The sequence below is a fragment of the Hyla sarda genome, chromosome 1 (assembly GCF_029499605.1).
Source record: "Hyla sarda isolate aHylSar1 chromosome 1, aHylSar1.hap1, whole genome shotgun sequence".
Lineage (NCBI taxonomy): Eukaryota > Metazoa > Chordata > Amphibia > Anura > Hylidae > Hyla > Hyla sarda.
The window spans coordinates 272,935,474-272,956,800 of NC_079189.1; the positions used below are offsets into that span (position 1 = coordinate 272,935,474).

The 21,327-nt window shown below is 43.1% G+C and overlaps 1 protein-coding gene across 1 annotated transcript in view; it reads left to right on the forward strand.

Annotated features, from left to right (window-relative positions):
• ATP8B3 (ATPase phospholipid transporting 8B3) overlaps positions 1-21,327 on the forward strand; it is a 1,029,241-nt gene that overhangs the window by 621,850 nt on the left and 386,064 nt on the right. The window contains exons 18-20 of the mRNA XM_056572418.1: positions 2,988-3,176; positions 3,265-3,377; positions 20,730-20,894. Of these exons, the coding sequence (XP_056428393.1) occupies positions 2,988-3,176; positions 3,265-3,377; positions 20,730-20,894 (467 nt within the window). The remainder of the gene's footprint in view (positions 1-2,987; positions 3,177-3,264; positions 3,378-20,729; positions 20,895-21,327) is intronic.

Consider the following 21,327-nt stretch of genomic DNA (forward strand, 5'->3'; position numbering starts at 1 on the left):
ATCGGCAGAAAAATTCTGTCCTTTATGTACTCTACTTCCTGTTTTGGATGGAAAGATTTATACATTAGAGTAGTGTTACCTGCAGTCAGTTTTCTGTAGGGTTAAACTATTAAATTTTTCTCTCTACTGCTTAACATCACATCTAAGAACGGAATTTCAAAAGGGCCATAACAAGAGGTGAATTGAAAATTCATGGCATTGGAATTCAAATATGTATTGGTTAAACCAAAGATGAGAACACCTTTAACCAAGACAAAGCTTTTTATCCACAATTTTCTTGGTCTACTTCTTTCTCCTGGTTTGAACCACTTGCACTGTGGGTCGCCATGCGCTAGAACTTCCTCCTGGAAAGGGGTGAGCTGAATATTCCTATTTTGAATCATATAGCAGTTAGGACACCTCTAAATCCCCATATAGTAATAGGCTCACCTCTATGCCTCCATGTAGTATCTAGACCCTCTTCTGTGCCCCCATATAATAGACAGGCCTCCTCTGTGACCCTAGAGGCCCACCTCTGCATCACTTAACAGTCAATATGCCCACCTATGTGTCCCCATACAGTTAATAGTCATCTTCTCTGTACCCACACAGTGGTTAGGCCCACCTGTGTCCCCATATAGTTAACATACCCACCTTTGTCCTCATTTTATATATAATAGGCCCCCCTGTGTCCCTATATATTTAATAGGCCTGCCTGTGTCACTTCACATTTAATATGCCAAAATGTGTCATTATATAACTAACAGGCCTTACTTAATAACTCCCCCCCCCCCACATACGCACACATTTCAGTGTGCAGTAAATGAGAGAAAACAAAATAAAAATAAAAAAAATATATATATATATATATATATATATATACACTCACACTCACCTAGGACACATTCCTCCGGTGTCCTCTAATTTTTTTTTCTACTGCCTTCTCACACACACACCACAGGTCTATGCTGGCATCCTATGGGACAACAGGAGCACACTGATGAAGTCAGAGGCCTGACACAGAGGGTGTGAACTGATTGCATCATGCTTGCTTCGTCGGACCTGTTGCTTCATCAGCACGCTCCTGCTGTCCCACAGGCCACTGCCTCAATCATAGACCAGCCGCTTATGGTGTGTGATAGTACACTTGATGTACAGTGAGGATAAAAAGTTTGGGCACCCCAGGTAAAAATTTGTATTAATGTGCATAAAGAAGCCAAGGAAAGATGGAAAAATCTCCAGAAGGCATCAAATTACAGGTTAGACATTCTTATAATATGTCAACAAAAGTTAGATTTTATTTCAATCATTTACACTTTCAAAATAACAGAAAACAAAAAAAATGGCGTTCAAAATAACAGGAAAAAAAATGCAAAAGTTTGGGCACCCTGTAGAGTTAATATCTTGCACTACCCCCTTTGGCAAGTATCACAGCTTGTAAACGCTTTTTGTAGCCAGCCAAGAGTCTTTCAATTCTTGTTTGAGGTATCTTTGTCCATTCTTCCTTACAAAAGTCTTCCAGTTCTTTGAGATTTCTGGGCTGTCACGCACTGCTCTTTTAAGGTCTATCCATAGATTTTCAATTATGTTGAGGTCAGGAGATTGTGAAGGCCATGGCAAAACCTTCAGTTTACGCCTCTTGATGTAGTCCCCCATGGATTTCGAGGTGTGTTTAGGATCATTATCCATTTGTAGAAGCCATCCTCTCTTTAACTTCAGCTTTATCCCAGATGGCATCAAGTAGCATCCAAAATTTGCTGAAATTTTATTTAATCAATTTTTCCTTCTACTCGTGAGGTGTTCCCTGTGCCACTGGTTGCAATACAACCCCAAAGCATGATTGATCCACCCCCATGCTTAACAGTTGGACAGAGGTTCTTTTCATTAAATTATGTTCCCCTTCTTCTCTAACCGTACCTTTGCTCATTCCGGCCAAAAGGTTCAATTTTAACCTCATCGGTCCACAGAACTTGGTTCCAAAATGCATCAGGCTTGACTATATGTTCATTTGCAAAGTTCAAACGCTGATTTTTGTGGTGAGGACGTAGAAGAGGTTTTCTTCTGATGACTCTTCCATAAAGACCATATTTGTACAAGTATCTCTTTATAGTGGAATAGTGTACCACACCTCCAGTGTCTGTCAGATTTTTCTGGAGGGATTGTGCAGTCAAACGTGGGTTTTGAATTGTTTTTCTCACAATCCTGCGAGCTGTTCTGTCTGATATTTTTCTTGGTCTTCCAGATCTTGCTTTAACTTCCACTGTTCCTGATGACTGCCATTTCTTAATTACATTCCGAACAGAGGATATTGACATCTGAAAACATTTTGCTATCTTCTTATATTCTTCTCCAGCTTTGTGAGCGTCAACTATTTTTTCAGTTTCAGATTTCTAGACAACTGCTTAGAAGAACCCATGGTGCAAGGTCAGATGAGTCTGGGTATTTAAAACCTTTGATATTGACATCACCTGGTCTTCCCAGATGATGATTGAGAACAATCCATGACACTGGCAGGTCTCAGCTTTGCAACGGGGGCAGTGCATACTATAAATTCTGAAGGGTGCCATTTTTTTGTTTTCTGTTATTTTGAAAGTGTGTAAATGATGGAAATAAAATCTAATCTTAGTTGACATGTTATACGAATGTCTAATCTGTAATTTGTTGCCTTTTTGGAGATTTTTCCATCTTTCTTTGGCTTCTTTATGCACCTTAATACAAATTTTTACCTGGGGTGCCCAAACTTTTGATCCCTACTGTAGCTCTCTAAGCAACAGTCGCTCTGAGGCTTCGAGCCCCATAGCTGCCATCAGGGCCCCGGCAGGAAGTCACCACTACCCCTTAAGGCGAAAAGCCTACTGTGAATTTTCCCAGTAGGCCAGTCTGGCCCTGCCAGGAACTATTGATAGTATTCAGACTATTGGGCAGACTATATGGGCCAAGTGGTTCTTATCTGTCAATACATTATATATTTTATATATTTCTATGTTTCAATTTTATTTTTTACTCAGATGAGCTGGTGTACCAAGCAGCAAGTCCTGATGAAGAAGCATTAGTAACAATGGCAAGAAACTTTGGCTATGTTTTTTTGTCCCGTACACAAGATACCATCACTACAAATGAGCTTGGAGTAGAGAGAACTTATAAAATCTTAGCACTTCTTGACTTCAATAGTGTTCGTAAGAGGATGTCTGTATTAGGTGTGTAATGTTGTTTTTTCTTATTGTACACTATAGTAAATCCATATATTTATTTCTGTGTGTTAAATCATAACTGTTCTTTGAAAAGTCAGGGACCCCGAAGGAAAGATTAAGCTTTACACTAAAGGAGCAGATGATGTTATTCTAATTCGGCTACGTCCAGATTGCACTAATGTGGAGGACACTGAAAAATCTTTGGAAGTGAGTATTGAATTATTGCAACCTTTACATGTGTGTAAATATGTTATTTGGTAACAAATATGTTATATGGTAATGTTTGCAGACCAAAGCTTTTTCAACAAATAGTATATGATGCCATAGCACTGAACCAACATGTTTATAATCCTGTGATATTAACCCTTCAAGGACCAAGTCCATTTTAGCATTTTCGTTTTTTCCTCCTCGCGTTCTAAACATTGTAACTCTTTTATATTTTCATCCACAGACTAGTATGAGGGCTTGTTTTTTGCGTGACCAGTTGTCCTTTGTAATGACATCACTCATTTTACCATAAAATGTATGGCGCAACCAAAAAAATACTATTTGTGTGGGGAAATGAAAAAGAAAACCGCAATTTTGTTAATTTTGGAAGGTTTCGTTTTCACGCCATACAATTCACGGTAAAAATGACGTGTTCTTTATTCTGTGGGTCAATATGATTAAAATGATACCCATTATTACATACTTTTCTATTATTGTTGCACTTAAAAAAAAAAAAATTGCAAACTTTTTAACCAAATTAATAAGTTTAAAATTCTTTTATTTTGACGACCTATAACTTTTTCATTTTTACGTATAAGTGGTGTATATAAAACTTTTATTCATTTTTTTTTTTTATTAACATGGGATCATTAACATTATATTTTAACCTGTTGGGGACGAAGGGCGTATGCATACGCCCTTGCGTCCTGGTACTTAAGGACGAAGGGCGTATCCATACGCCCGTGGGAATTTCGGCCCCCGCCGGGCGGGGATCGGGCCGGGGTGACTGCTGATATCTATCAGCAGGCACCCCGTGCAAATGCCCAGGGTGGTCATTCGACCCCCCCATGTCGGCGATCGGCGCAAATCGCAAGTGAATTCACACTTGCGATTTGCGCCGATTCCGGGTCATTACAGGTCTATGGTGACCCGGTGACCTGATATAGAAGGGGGATCGCGGGTGTCTAAGACACCCACGATACCCCAAAAGCGATAGGAGTGAGGTGGCAGAGTTGCCACCCCTCCTATCTCTGCTATTGGTGGTCTAGACGCGACCACCAATAGCAGATCTGGGGCGGGGGGGGGGGGGTTTACTTTCGTTTTCCCCGTCCTGCCCTCCCACAATAGGAGGGGCAGAATGGGGAAAACGAAGAGGAGCGGCGCCGGAGTCCACTTACCCCTCCGGAGGCAGCGGAGCTACGGGAATCGGCGGCGGCGTGCAGCAGAAGAGGACGGCTCCCGGATGCGACGGAAGCCGGTGAGTAGTTGCCTAGCAACATCTAGAGGGCTACAGTCTGAGACCACTATAGTGGTCTCTAGACTGTAGCCCTCCAGATGTTGCAAAACTACAACTCCCAGCATGCCCAGACAGCTGTTTGCTGTGTGGGCATGCTGGAATTTGTAGTTTTGCAACAGCTGGAGGTCTGCAGTTTAGAGACCACTGCACAGTGATCTCTATACTGCCCTCTAGATCTTGCAAAACTACTACTCCTAGCATGCCCACACAGCTGTTTGCTGTCTGGGCATGCTGGGAGTTGTAGTTTTGCAACATCTGGAGGTCCACAGTTTGAAGATCACTGTTCAGTGGTCTCTAAATTGTAGCACTCCAGATGTTGCAAAACTACAAATTCCAGCATGCCCACACAGAAAACAGCTGTCTCGGCATGCTGGGAGTTGTAGTTGCGTACCTCCAGCTGTTGCATAACTACATCTCCCAGCATGCCCTTCTGTGATCAGACATGCTGGGAATTGTAGTTTTGCAACAGCTGGAGGCACACTGGTTGGAAAATACTGAGTTAGGTAACAGAACCCAACTCAGTATTTTCCAACCAATGTGCCTCCAGCTGTTTCAAAACTACAACTCACAGCATGTACTGACAGACCGTGCATGCTGGGAGTTGTAGTTTTGCAACAGCTGGAGGCTCATTGGTTGGAAAATACTGAGTTAGGTAACAGAACCTAACTGAAGGTTTTCCAACCAGTGTGCCTCCAGCTGTTGCTAAACTACAACTCCCAGCATGTACTGACAGACCGTGCATGCTGGGAGTTGTAGTTTTGAAACAGCTGGAGGTTTGCCCCCCCCCATGTGAACGTACAGGGTACATTCACACGGGCGGGTTTACAGCAAGTTTCCTGCTTCAAGTATGAGCTGCGGCAAATTTTTCGCCACAGCGCAAATTCCTAGCGGGAAACTCACCGTAACCCGCCAGTGTGAATGTACCCTAAAAACACTACACTACACTACACTAACACCTAATAAAGAGTAAAACACTACATATACACCCCCTTACACTGCCCCCCCCCCCCAATAAAAATGAAAAACGTATTGTACAGCAGTGTTTCCAAAACGGAGCCTCCAGCTGTTGCAAAACTACAATTCCCAGCATTTCCGGACAGCCACTGATTGTCCAAAACGGAGCCTCCAGCTGTTGCAAAACTACAATTCCCAGCATTTCCGGACAGCCACTGATTGTCCAGGCATGCTGGGAGTTTAGCAACAGCTGGAGGCACCCTGTTTGGGAATCACTGGCGTAGAATACCCCTATGTCCACCCCTAATCAATCCCTAATTTAGTCCTCAAATGCGCATGGCGCTCTCACTTTGGAGCCCTGTCGTATTTCAAGGAAACAGTTTAGGGCCACATATGGGGTATCGCCATACTCGGGAGAAATTGCACTACAAATTTTGGGAGGCTTTTTCTCCTTTTACCCCCTTATGAAAAGGAAAAGTTGGGGTCTACACCAGCCTGTTAGTGTAAAAAAATAAATTTTTTACACTAACATGCTGGTGTTGCCCCATACTTTTTATTTTCACAAGAGGTAAAAGGAAAAAAAGACCCCCAAAATTTGTAACGCAATTTCTCCTGAGTACGGAAATACCCCATATGTTGGCGTAAAATGCTCTGCGGGCGCATAACAAGGCTCAGGAGTGAGAGCGCACCATGTACATTTGAGGCCGAAATTGGTGATTTGCACAGGGGTGGCTGATTTTACAGCGGTTCTGACATAAATGCAAAAAAATAAATACCCACATGTGACCCCATTTTGGAAACTACACCCCTCACGGAATGTAATAAGGGGTACAGTGAGCATTTACGCCCCACAGGGGTCTGACAGATTTTTGGGACAGTGGTACGTGAAAATAAAAAATTAAATTTTTTTGTTTGCACAGCCCACTGTTCCAAAGATCTGTCAAACACCAGTGGGGTGTAAATGCTCACTGTACCCCTTATTACATTCCGTGAGGGGTGTAGTTTCCAAAATGGGGTCACATGTGGGGGTGTCCACTGTTCTGGCACCACGGGGGGCTTTGTAAATGCACATGGCCCCCGACTTCCATTCCAAACAAATTATCTCTCTAAAAGCTCAATGGCGCTCCTTCTCTTCTGAGCATTGTAGTTCGCTCGCAGTGCACTTGACGTCCAAACATGGGGTATTTCCATACTCAGAAGAAATGGGGTTTCACATTTTGGGGGGCATTTTCTCCTACTACCCTTTGTAAAAAAGTAAAATTTGGGGAAAACCCAGCATTTTAGTGGAAAAATTTTTTTTTTTCATTTACACATCCGACTTTAACAAAAAGTTGTCAAACACCTGTGGGGTGTTAAGGCTCACTATACCCCTTGTTACGTTCCTTGAGGGGTGTTGTTTCCATAATAGTGTGCAATGTGTTTTTTTTTTTGCTGTCCTGGCACCATAGGGGCTTCCTAAATGGGACATGCCCCCCAAAAACCATTTCAGAAAAACTCACTCTCCTAAATCCCATTGTTGCTCCTTCGCTTCTGAGCCCTCTACTGCGCCCGCCGAACACTTGACATACACATATGAGGTATTTTCTTACTCGAGAGAAATTGGGTTACAAATTTTGAGAGGATTTTTTTCCTTTTACCCCTTGTAAAAATTCAAAAATTGGGTCTACAAGAACATGCCAGTGTAAAAAATGAAGATTTTGAATTTTCTCCTTCACTTTGCTGCTATTCCTGTGAAACACCTAAAGGGTTAACACACTTACTGAATGTCATTTTGAATACTTTGAGGGGTGCAGTTTTTATAATGGGGTCATTTATCGGGTATTTCTAACCAGAAGACCCTTCAAATCCACATCAAACCTGAACTGGTCCCTGAAAAATTCCGATTTTGAAAATTTTGCGAAAAATTGGAAAATTGTTGCTGAACTTTGAAGCCCTCTGATGTCTTCCAAAAGTAAAAACTCATCAATTTTATGATGCAAACATAAAGTAGACATATTGTATATGTGAATCAATATATAATTTATTTGAAATATCCATATTCCTTATAAGCAGAGAGCTTCAAAGTTAGAAAAATTTTCAAATTTTTCATGACATTTTCAAATTTTTCACCAAGAAAGGATGCAAGTATCGCTGAAAATTTACCACTAACATAAAGTAGAATATGTCACGAAAAAACAATCTCGGAATCAAATTTATAAGTAAAAGCATTCCACAGTTATTAATGCTTAAAGTGACAGTGGTCAGATTTGCAAAAAATGCTCCCGTCCTTAGGGTCATAATGGGCTCCGTCCCCAAGGGGTTAATAGTTCATACATTTATGCGCGCAGCAATACCAAATATGTGTATTAATTATTTTCTTTACACTTTTTGGGGGTAAAATTGGAAAATGGGACATTTAACATTTTTATTGGGGGAGGGGATCTTCTGCTCTGGTCTGCTCGATCTCAGACCATAGCAGAAGAAGCAGGGAAGGCAGCGGAGGCAGGAGAGGGGACCTCTGTCTGCCATGTTAGCTGATCTGATCCCCGCAGCCGTGCCGCGGGCGATCAGATCAGCATAAAATGTAGCCACGCTGCCACAGATCCCGTGATCTGTTTTGATCACGGCATCTGAGGGGTTAATGGCAGACATCCGCTTGATCGGCCATTACTGGCGGTCCCTGGCTGCTATCAGCAGCAAGGACCTGCTGCACATCATCAGATATCAGATAATCGCTCTAATGCTCGAGGTCATGTACAGGACGTAAATGTACGTCCTGGTGCGAGAAGTACCGTTGGTCGTTAAGGGTTAAAGGAGTAATGCAGCGAATAATAACTTACCCCCTATCCATAGGATAGAGCCCCCCCCCGCATTATCCTGAACTGGGCCCCGGCACTCTGCCGGAATCGGCCATTCTGACTTCTGCACGTAGCCGCACCCGACACACACCCTCCATGTATCTGTATGGGATACATGGAGGGGGCGTGTCAGACGGTGCTCCGTTTCACGCCCCCTTCCAGCATACTACCGGGGCCCCGTTCAGGATATCGCATGGGTCCCAGCGGACAGACTATTTTTCACCACAGAACTCCTTTAACCCCTTAACGACCACGAGCGTATATTTACGCTCGTGGCCAGCTTCCATTATGAGAAGCGTGTTCAGGAGCTGAGCGCACTTCATACCCAGCAGGTCCTGGTTGCTATCAGCAACCAGGACCCGCGGCTAATATTGGACATTGCCGATCTGGCTGATGTCCAGTAGTAACCCTTTTTCTGGTTTTGTGGTAAATTTTGTGGTGAAATGATGTCATTACAAAGTACAATTGGTGGCTCAAAAAATAAGCCCTTATATGAGTCTGTAGGTGCAAAATTGAAAGCGTTATGATTTTTAGAAGGTAAGGAAAAAATGAAAGTGCAAAAATGGAAAAACTCTTTGTCCTTAAGGGGTTAAAACAATGAATAGGTTGCAAAAAAACTGCACCAAGAAATAAAATTTTTGCCACACAACCAAAGGTCTCATAAAACCACATGAATAAAAAAAAAAATGTAATAAGGTGAATTATACTCACCGATAATATACTCACCGATAACAAGTGTAAAGCCTGTTTATGGCTGTATTTGTGTGAGGGGCGGGAGTATTTAAATCAATGAACTGCAGCGGCTTTGCAGGTGCAGAGACCGCCAGCGCTTCTCTCCCCCTGGCTATCGGCGACTGACAGGGGGAGAGAAGAGGCAGCGGCACCCATTGCCGTCACTCGTCATTGTGCCGTGCAGTGCATAGCAACGACGCATGGGACGCACACCGGAGGCCTGAAGCAGCGCTGACCGACCCCGGCAACAGGTAATTATACAACCGGGGATGGGGAAGGCAACGGGGCAGCGGCGCCGGCAATGGGTGCCGCTGCCCCTTCTCTCCCCCCTGGCTATCGGCGCCCCATTGCCGGCACCGATAGTCAGGGGGAGAGAACGGGCAGCGGCGGCAGCAGGGCTCTAGACCCCAGGAAAGGCAGGGGGAGAGAAGCGGGCAGCGACGGCCTCTCTCCCCCTGCCTTTCCTGGGGGTGTATTGGTGTATACGCATGGACACACAGGCACCCTCATTTTACCAAGGATATTTGGTTAAACTTTTTTTACCCAAATATCCTTGGTAAAATGAGGGTGTGTGTTATAGGCCGGTGCGTGGTATACCCCGATAAATACGGTAGTCACAGACAATTTAATCTCAATTGTACAAGTAGTGGTAACAGCAAGGTTCCGGTAGATATGGTATTGCATGTGTTATATGTACATTTGTCACGTGAATAAGGTGTTGCTTTTAGGTGAATTTGTTTGTTGCATTCCAGGTTATGGATATATCATTGATGGCAGGTGTACGTTTCATAGCAGTTATGCCATATTCATGGTATTTCATGTATGCGGTCATATCATTCATACAGTTCATTCAGCCAGCATTTGTACATATAGACCCAGATTTATCAAACTGTGTGAAAGTAAAAGTGGAGTGATTTTCCTACAGCAACCAATCACAGCTCAGCTTTCACTTTATCACAGCTCGTTAGCTGAGCTGTGATTGGTTGCTGTGGGAAAATCCCTCTATTTTTTCTCTCACACAGTTTGATAAATCTGGGCCATAGTTACCCAGTGCCTACAGTTATAGAACTTGCTAGGTACAGACAGTTGTAGCATTGGTTCGGTGCATACGTGTAGCATGTCACTATTCTGCATCCACGGATACAGTATTCCGGCATCCAGTGGCGATTATTCTAGTACTTGTGTTCTGTGCACAGTTATGGCATTTGTTCTGTGTATATAGCATTTACCCGGGTATGTTACAGTACTTGTGCGCATGACAAAGCTATGCTCTGTTATGGAAATCAGTGGCATACTGTGCATACATTAATAGCACATTAATAGTACATTCCGTACATATGAGCATAGCATACGCACATGATCAATTGTATACTGTGCATATGATAGGGCATTTACACTGTGTATACATTCACAGCATTCATACGCTTTCACTTGCTCATTATTTTACGGTATTATGCTCACAGCTTTTCATACTGTTATACGCTCGTAGTATTTCATGTGATACTTAAGTACACAGCTTTTATACTGGGCATACACACATAGTATTCATACCACCATATCATGGGCATTCATTGGTGCTTACATTATGATATGGTGATTGCATTCATAATTTCATACTGTACATGGGTCCTCAGCCTATGCGGGGTGTACGTTTACGTCAGTTACTAGGTATAACTGAGTATACCAAGCATGCGCTACAGGTTTACATACAGCCGTTGGAACACGCTCATGGCATTCAAATACTAACAGCATCCATACTGTTCATTCACTAAAGGCGTTCATACTGTTCACACGCCCACGGCACCTATGCAGTTCATTCCCTCATGGCTTCCATTGCTTGCATGCTCAGGGCATGTGAGCTGTTTGCAGGCTCATGGCATATGGGACATTTACACACCATGGCTTCATGCCGTTCTCGCACTCAGGGTATTTATACTGGGCACATGCTGTGGTATTCACATTACCAATGCACTCAGGACATCCATACCTTTTCACGCATTCATAGTATTTTACTGTTCTACACTGATGGCATTCACACTGCACACACTCAGGACATTCATACTGTGCATATGCTCATGAATTTCCCACTGTTTCTGTGTCACTCATGGTTTTTATACTGTTCATATGCTGTGACATTATTATTTCAGACAATCATGGCATTTATACTGTTCATACTCCCATGGTAGTTATGTTGTTCATGCGCTCGTGAAGGGTGTACTGTGTCATCTGCACACGCTCATGGCATCCATACCGGTTATGCGCCCATGGCATGTCAATATAATATATATTTTTTTTAAACTGAGCATTTGTACTGTCCATGTGTCCATGGCATTCACACTGTCATGCGCTCATGGCATTAACACTGATCACAAGTTCTTGACACTATACTGTTCCCACGACCATAGCTTCATACTGTTCACTCGTTCTTGGCATCCATACTGTTCATGCGCTCGCTGTTCATACGTCCATGGTATTCATGCTGTGCATGCACTCTTAACGTTGGTGGTGCAGCACACGCGCTCTCGGCATTGTGTTGTGTTCATTGCGTTGGTACTGCATGCGCGCACCTGGTGTACCTTGTTCGTGCGCTCGTGGTGTTTGTGCTCAGATGCCAGTGGCATTTGTGCTGTGCATGTGCTCACGGTATCACATGCACAATGTTCGGCATCTATGCTCTGTATACATGCACATAATCCATACTGTACATGTGCTTCTTGGTTTCATTCGGCACATATGCTCGTAGCTACACTAGGCACACACATTGTATTTAAACGATACTAACGGGCACAGCTTACACGGTACATATCGGTACATACGCTCAGGGATTATACACTGTCTCATACGCTATGCCAGTGACACGGTTCATGGGCTTATGGCATCGATATTGTTTCATACATTCATGGTACTGATACTGTTCCACACGCACATGGTATTGATGCTGTTTTTTACGCTAATGATATTGATACTGTTTTGACTCTTTTTTTTCACATTTCTTATTGTCAACCACTCACGGTGCTTACAGTGTTCCACGCGCTCATACCGGTTATTACACCCATAAGTCTTCATACTGTTTATGCACTCATGGTATTTACACTTGAAATACGCTCTCGCTGTGCATTCATTCATGGCATTATGATGCATGGGCACCCGTGGCGTTCGTGCGGCTCAGGCGCTTGTGGCGTTTGAGTTCTATGCGCCCACAGTGTTTGTGCCGTAGTTGCCCCACGTCTTCAGAGCAACAACATCACAATACATAGGCGGTTGTACAGCCGTTATACCTGCCACGTCTGCAGGGGGATGCTCTGCGCAATTGTTGTTACTGACATGTCTGCAGAGCAACAACATCACAATACATAGGCGGTTGTATACCCGTTATAACTGCCACGTCTGCAGGGGGATTCACTGCGCAATTGTTGTTAATGACACATCTTCAGAGCAACAACATCAAAATACATAGGCGGTTGTACACCCGTTATAACTGCCACGTCTGCAGGGGGATTCACTGCGCAATTGTTGTTACTGACACGTCTTCAGAGCAACAACATCACAATTCATGGGCGGTTGTTTACCTATTATACCTGCCACGGCTGCAGGGAGATGCACTGCGCAATTGGTGTTACTGACAAGTCTTCAGAGCAACAACTTCACGACACATAGGCGGTGGTATACCCTTCATACCTGCCACGTCTGCAGAGGGATACACCACGCAGTTGTTACCTACACGTATTCAGAGCAACAACATCATGACTCATGGGTGGTGCTATCACCTTCATACCTGCCACGTCTGCAGGAGGATACTCTGCGTAGTTTGTTACGGACACGTTTTTCACAGCAATAATTTCATGACACACGTGGTTGCAAAGAACAATGTTTATAAAAAAAAAAGAGCCTCTCATGTCCATGGCCACGTTTAGTTACGCAAAGACCTGGCACATTTATAGGTACGAGGGTACGCAAGATCTGTTTAGTCAACAGGCACGATGGTTCATGTACAGAACTGTAATGTTTACAGGTATGTTGGTTATGCAAAGACCGGTTATGTCTACAGGCATGATGGCAATTAAGGGATCGGTCAATCACAGCGGGACGTCACTCCTGAGATCAGTTTGAGTGGGTAGCTGGTCAATTGGTATGGTATGGTTAGTCAGGTAAAGTGCTTATTCGAGGGTAGTTTGATTACAGGAGATAGATGGTCATTATCACCAAGGTCTGTCAGGTAGTTCTGGTTGTGTGTCTTTTTTTAACAGTTATTTTTTGCCACCTAATAGCAGGGACTGGATAGTTTCATATTATGCCTGATAGGTAACTATTGGTTCCCCCTCACCACAATGTCATAGACAACTATGTCAAAGAGGCATTTATCTGCTTTTTTTTTACCAGTTTTAACTTGTTTCCAATGCCGACTCGTTTATTACAGAATAAGAAAGTCTACCACAGCGTTTTGGCACCAGGCATCGATCACTAGGCTAGCTAGTTTGCAGATTCTTTATTTCGGTCTCAAATCAGAGGCTGAAATTAGGGGTTGGTGTTAGTGTTTGCGGTATTGGTTCATGATTATAAACCCTCTTAATCCTACCAGGTTCACTTTTTGCCCTCTAAAGGCATGCCCTCCGTCGCGGTCACTGGGCACAAATCTGACAGTTATGTTTAGTGCAATGTTTTTTCATACAGGTACTTATGTATTGCTGTAATCATGAGCACGAGTGTGAAGCCCTGAACACAAGTGTAAAGCCTATTTATGGCTGTATTTGTGGGAAGGGCGGGACTATTTCCACCCGCCCCCCCCCCCCCCCCCCATTTGTCCAGAGTGGGGCATCAAGTAGTATGGGGGTAGGGGCGGGGATATATAATGCCCCTGCTCCTATGGGAGGGGCGTATGTGATGTTTTTGGACCCCTCCCAACCCTCCCTCGAGGGTTCACGAGTGTGAAGCCCTGAACCAACTAAAAACCAGCACCAAAATTATCACCAAGGGTGGGATGTATGGCTGCTGTCGTGGAGACTTCCCAGAAAACAAATTATTGGTGAGTATAATTTACCTTTTCTCTAGTTGTCTCCATAACAGGACCCTGGGAAATACCAAATAATTATTAGGGAGGGACCACAGCACCTAGGACCTTACGTCCAAATGCCATGTCTTGACCTGACATTTCATCAAGTCTATAATGTTTGGAAAAGGTATGCAGTCTTTTCCAAGTAGCAGCTTTGCATATCTGTTCCACTGAGGCTGAAGCTTTTTCTGCCCAAGAGGAGGATACTGCACAAGTTGAATGAGCCCTAATCTCTGAGGGGGGATCCTTACCGCTAGCTGTATAGGATTCTGAGATGGCTAAACAAATACAACTAGAGAGAGAGCTTTTAGAGGCCTTCTTGCCTCCATTAGGACCTGCAAACTGTACGAACAGGTTCTTATCCTTCCTCCAGGTACTGGTAACTTCTATGTAGTTAAGGACAGCTCTCCTGACATCCAAAAAACTGAAAAATCGTTCCTGCTCATTGTTAGGATGAGCACAAAAAGACGGGATAAAAACATACTGGGATCTGTGGAAGGAAGAAGCAACTTTTGGAATAAAATGGATCTAGTTGAAAAACAATCTTATCTGCTAATACTCTGAAATAAGGTTGCTGAATGGAAAGAGCCTGGATTTCACCAACCCTTCGGGCTATAGTGATGGCTAGAAGGAATACTGTTTTGATGGTAAGAAATTTTACGGAAATAGAGTTTAAAGGTTCAAAAGGAGCTTGAGTTAGAGCTAAGAGGATCGTATTTAGATTCCAAGGAGGGAAAGATTTTTTTTTAATTCTGGGTCTTAGTCGATAGAGGGCACCTAGGGCTGACACCTGTACTCTAAGGGTGTTAAGGGAGAGACCCAGATCAAACCCATCTTGGAGAAAGTCAAGAATTTTTGTCATATTAGGAGAATCAAAAGAAAAAGATGACCCACACCAAGAGGCATCTTTCTTCAACACCTTATTGTACATTTTAGTGGTAGAAAGCTTATGACTTGCCAAGAGGGTATTGACCACTCTAGCTGAGAATCCCTTCTTCTCTAGCAGGAGCTTTTCAGAATCCATGCTGATAGACTGCGGTTCTGAACCTGTCTGTGTAGGACTAGTCCCTGAGAGAGCAGGTCCTGGTGAGCAGGAAACATAATTGGCTTGTGCAGGCTCATGGACTGTAGGAGAGCAAACTATCCTCTCTGGCCAGAATGGAGCCACTAAGATCAGGGTGCACCTCTCCCGACTTAGTTTTTGAAGGACCCTGGGAATTACCGGAATAGGAGGGAAGGTATAGACTGAAGTCCCTTGGCTAAACTAAGGCATCGGTCGCTGCTGGATGGTCCCTTGGATTGAGGGAAAAAAATTTTTGTTTTCCAGTTTTTTCTGGTGGCGAACAAGTCGATCTGGGGGATACCCCATCGCTCTGTTATCAATCTGAAAGCCCAGTCCGCTAGAAACCATTCTCCTGGATCTAGAGTCTGTCTGCTGACAAAGTTTGCCTGTAGATGCCAGACTATTCTGAGATGTACAGCTGTTATGGATAAGATTCTCTCTTGTGCCCAATAAAAAATGTTGTCTGCTATTGATTGGAGATGGCTGTGTCTGGGACCCCCTTGATGACAGATAAAGGATACTGCTGTGGTATTGTTGGATTGAAGAAGAATATGTCTGCCTCTGCAAGTTGTTTCTAGGTGTTGGATGGACATCCATATGGCTAGAAGCTCCCTTAAGTTTCAGGATTTCTGAGCTAGAACAGGTCCCCATCTGCCCTGAACTGTCTGATCCTCTGTGTGGACCCCCCAACCCCACATGCTGGCATATGTGGTAATGAATAGGGGATCCTCCTGAAACAAAAAAAAACCCTGACTCAGGTTTCTCTTGGAGCGCCACCAAACTAGCAGATTTTTTTTTATTGGGATCAGTACATTCTTCTCCAGGAAAATAGGGATTTGCCATGTTTGTGGTGGTCTTGAGTGAAATTGGGCCCACTTGACTGACGGAATGCAAGACATTAGGTGACCCAATACGGACATTGCATAGCGGATTGAGCAAGATCTTTTTGCACAAAATTCTGTTATTAACTGCTGAATCTTCAACCTCTTTGCTGGTTGAAGGAAAGATTGCTGAAGATTTGAGTTTAGGAGGACTCCTAAAAATTGTTTTACTGGACTGGAAGAAAGATCGGACTTTTCTAAGTTGTGTATCCAGCCTAGGTCTTGAGGAACTTGAATGGTCCTGTGAGTGTAATCGAGGAACAGAATCCGCCACTACCAGATTTTCGTCTAGATAGGGAATAATAATAATAGACTCCTTCCTGAGAAGGGACACCACCTCCGACATGCGTTTTGTAAATATGTAGGGGGCAGAAGAGAGCCCAAAGGGCAGGTAGACAAACTGGTAGTGATGGACTCTGCCCTCCCAGGAAACGGCAAACCTCAGAAACTGCTGAGATTCTTTGTGGATTGAAAGATGGTAATAGGCATCTTTCAAATCTATAGTTGGCATTACTGAATTTTCCTTTTTAGAGCTACTGCTGATTTTACCGTTTCCATTTTTAATTTACTGTACTTTACAAATTTGTTTAGGGGTTTCAAATTTATAATGGTTCTGAACTTCCCATTGTTTTTTTTTTTTACCAAAAACAGGCGAGAGTAATGTCCCTGTTGGAGTTGGTAAGAGGGAACTTGGACAACCGCGCCCAATTTAAATAAATCCTGAACCCCCTGAAGAATCTGTGAGGAATGGTCTGGGGTTAGGGTCATTACAAACTTTTGAGGAGGAGGGGAGGTAAATTCTACTATGTAGCCTTCCTGTATAATTTTCACAATCCAGGGATTAGGGATTAAGGCTTCCCAGTGGGGGGCAAAAGAGGATAACCAAGCCCCCACAGGGATGGCGTCATTATTTCTTGGTATCGGATTCAGTCTGGGTGGGATTTAGAATGAATCCTCTACATCTGCCACCCTTGCTATAAGACCAGCTTTCCTTTCCTTCCTCTATAAGCCTGACCTGGTTGACATAGGAGATGAAAAGGAGTTTTCTTTTTTTTCTGCTCTCTCCCGAGGGAACCTTTTTTATTATCAGCTGCTTTAGCTAAGATGGAGTCTAACTCAGGACCAAATACAAACTGACCGTGAAAGGGAAGTGAGCGTAATTTGGATTTTGATGCTAGATCCCCAGACCCGGATTTTAACCATAAAACACGTCTTGAGGAGTTCGATTACATCGCTGTACGTGCAGATAATCTGACAGACTCGGCAGAAGCATCTGATAAAAAGTTTGAGGCCATCTTTAGGAGAGGCAGAGACTCAAGAATTTGTTCACGGGGTGTATCGCCCTGAAGATGCAGGTGTAGTTGATCTAGCCACACTCCCAGGGTCCTAGCAACACAAGTGGAAGCAACACTAGGGTATAGAAGGGTCTCAGCAGCTTCCCAAGTCTTTTTAAGAAGACTCTCAGCCTTCCTATCCATGGGTTCTTTGAGCTAGGTAGGGTCCTCAAAGGGTAAGGAAGTGCGTTTTGCCACCTTCGCAATAGGGACACTATCCCTAAAGTAGAGATCCCTATCTACAGCATCCTTATGATCAATGGATTAGCGTCTTTTCATCCCTTTTGGAATGAAGGATCCTTTTTCAGGTTTGGACCAATTTCTTTTTTGTGTTGTCCAGTGCTCTCTGCTGACACCTGATGCCCGTATCAGGAACTGTTGAGAGCAGGAGAAAATCCCCATAGCAAACCTATGCTGCTTTGCACAGTTCCTGATACGGACAGATGTGTCAGGAGAGAGCACTGTGGACACCACAAAAAAGAAATTAAAAAAGTAAAGAATTTCCTCTGTAGCATACAGCTGCTAAAAAGTACTAAAAGGATTAAGATTTTTTAATAGAAGTAATTTACAAATCTGTTTAACTTTCTGACACCAGTTCCTTTTAATGATTTTGTGAATGTTGCTGTGGACCGGGAAAGAAAGCTCCTCAACTTCTTCAAAAGAAAGGTGTATCTTATGGCTCTGATTAATTCCTCTGTATCCTCTGGGCTAAACAGGAATTTAGTATGTTTAGGTTTGGGGACAGTAATGTCCTCGTCTCCGGATCCTGCATTCTGCAGCGTCTCACCCTCAGGGACTTTCGCTGGAGTAGACATCCTGGACTCTGGAAGCTCCATGCAGTAGCCTAAATGAAGCAGGAGACGCTAGACTAAGGCTCCTTTAATAGAGGACCCTATCTGCGCTCCGGAAGCGATCCCATTTGAATTTGCCTGCCTCCTAATTCTATAGGGCAGGCCTGTACATGTGACGGTGCCCCCACCGGAAGTGGCATAAGATGCCAACCATGGGACTGGGGATCCGGCCGGGACTGACCCCACGATACCAGAAGTGAGGTCAGACGCCGGCCGCCACTGGGATTGCTTTAACGGGACCGGAATGAAGGCCCCGTGCGATGCTGGAAAAAGGCCAGCACAGGAGCGGAAGAGAAGCCGGCACCCTCATCCGCTCCCTATCGCTCCCACTCTGCATAAGCCCAACCTGGACGCCGCAGAAGTAGATAGGGAAGAAAAAAAAAATGTAAACTGTCAAGCGGGATCAGTCTCCCGCATCTCTCAGGTTACCTGCCCGGATCGGGACAGGGAAAAAACACTGGAGGGGAGAGGAAGAGTAGGGTCTTCTAACCTCTCTGTGTTTTTCCCTGTCCAATCAGCCCAAAATGGAAAAGAAATTGCTGTCACTGAGGCCTCTACAAGCCTGGTCATTAACAGGTTAAAAGACCTACACCAGTTTAGGAAGATAACTTTTATTCAAATACGAAAGCTAAAAATACAAAACTGTCCACAGCAAACCCAAAGTGAAAACACTGCAAAATGTTTGTGTTGCAACCAAATTTTGCACCAAATAACACTCATTGAATTGCAATTAAGGTAGCTCAAAAGGTAGCAAGTAAGATGTGCAACACACGCTAATGCCTTTTCTTATTTATTTAATGCATGCAAATCAAAGGAATTAAAGGGGGTATTCCAATATTTTTTTTTATTTGACTATGCTACAGGGGCTGTAAAGTTAGTGTAGTTCATAATATAGTGTCTGTACCTGTGTGTGACTGTTAATTCACAATTCTTCTGTGATTATCACTCCAATTTTTTTTTTATCAGCATACAAAATGACTGTTGTCTCAGATTTTTGCCAGCTTGCAATGTGTCAGAGACCCGACTCACTAGTCAGCTGATGACAGGGAGCCTATCTGCTTCAATGGGTGGAGCGATAGCTTGGTGGGAGAGAGATCAATCTGTAACTAATGCAACATCTGTAGGCACCCTGATTGAAAACCACAAGTCTTTGGATGCAGCTCATTTATATTTCAATGGGTGGGGTGGCTGATGTGTGGGAGGGAGGAAAATAGAATTATGGGATTTGTAGTCAAAAAAAGAAAAGTCAAACAGGAAATACCAGTTCACAAAAAGCTAGCCACAGTGTTATGGTAATCTCACAACATAGCCATTTAGCCCCAAGACAAGTGCAGATCCTTCCTAAGCATGTCCATTACTGCCTGCCAGGTACACACTAAAATCACCTTATGGTGGATAACCCCTTTAAATCATTAACCTGGCAACAGTTAATTTGCATTCATCTTGGCTACAACATAATGGGGGAGATTTATCAAAGTTGTTTATTTCCCTCATCAATATAGACCAACCTACAGAGAGTTAGACCGGTCTATTGTGCGCTTAATTTATCAAAAGTTGCAATGCTCTTGATAAATTCTGCACACAGACTTCAGGATCTATGGTTTAGACTGTATTTAAACCTGCTCCAGCATGGTCTGACATTTCAACGTACTTTCGGCCAATTGATAAATTCACCAATGCATTTTTCCGTCTAAAATAGACTAGAATGCATCATGTTCTAAAAATCCTCTAAAAAAGTTGCACATATTTAGACTGTGACTTTCTGTGTGACAAATTTAAACGGGAAAAAACTGTCTAAATCCTTTGATAAATCTCCCCCAATGGGTATGCTGTGGATTTTAAATGCCTCTAAATATATAGCAGAACTTTTTGCTTCATGTAAATATTTTTTATAACTCACTTCATATATTTTAAACTGTGTTGCAAGTTTTTGGTGGACTATTTACATTAATTTGTATGAATCTGCCACATTCATGTAAAATGTACTAATTTAGCTGTTCTCATTTACTTCATTTGCAATCTTTTCAATTTAAAGCACATTTCAGGTTTTAGACTACCATATAGTACTGCACATTGCAAGAGTCCAGTTGGTTGCGCCACAATAATATATTGAGTAGTTACCCAAAGAAGTGCAGTCTGAAGACAAACATAATATGTCAAAGTCCGGCAGATACTACATTGAATAGAAAATTACTGTAAAGAGGTTGTTCTGCATTGGACATTTATAACCTATCCCCAATTTGTGGTTAACATGATTGTCCTTTGTGGGCCAATCCCTTCAAATAACAATAATAAATGTCTATTTTTACACTGCTATTAGTCCCATAATATGTGTTAAACTTTGTCAATCTAGATGTTTGCTCAAGAAACTCTAAGAACTTTATGTTTGGCTTATAAAGAAGTGGATCTTTCAGTATACACAGAGTGGAGTAACAAGTACCATGACGCAAGTATTTCTGTTCAGAATCGGCTACAGAGTCTGGAAATGGTTTATAATGAAATGGAAAAAGACTTGCAGGTAATAACAAAAACAAAACTTTTAATTCTTACATATAATATATATATATATATATATATATATATATATATATATATATACATATACATACTGCAATTTAAATCAATAATAAATGTTTACATTTAAAGCGCAACTGTCATGAAATTTTGGTGCAATAACCTGCACACAGCCTTTATACTGTGTGCAGGTGGTGGGTATAGCAATGTTTTTACCTGAAATTTGCAGGCTTTCATGACTGCAAAAAAGGCTTTTATTCAAAGCCACTGATGGTCGGATAGGCGTGACGGGGGGTACGCGATGCCCCGCCGCCGCCACGCCCACCCCCATGCCTACCCCGTATGTCCGCTCTGTGATTGACACATAGGTCCCAGTGCATGCGCTCTCAGCTAATCTAACCTGCGCGCCGCTGTGTGTCATCCAGCAAGTGCTCACT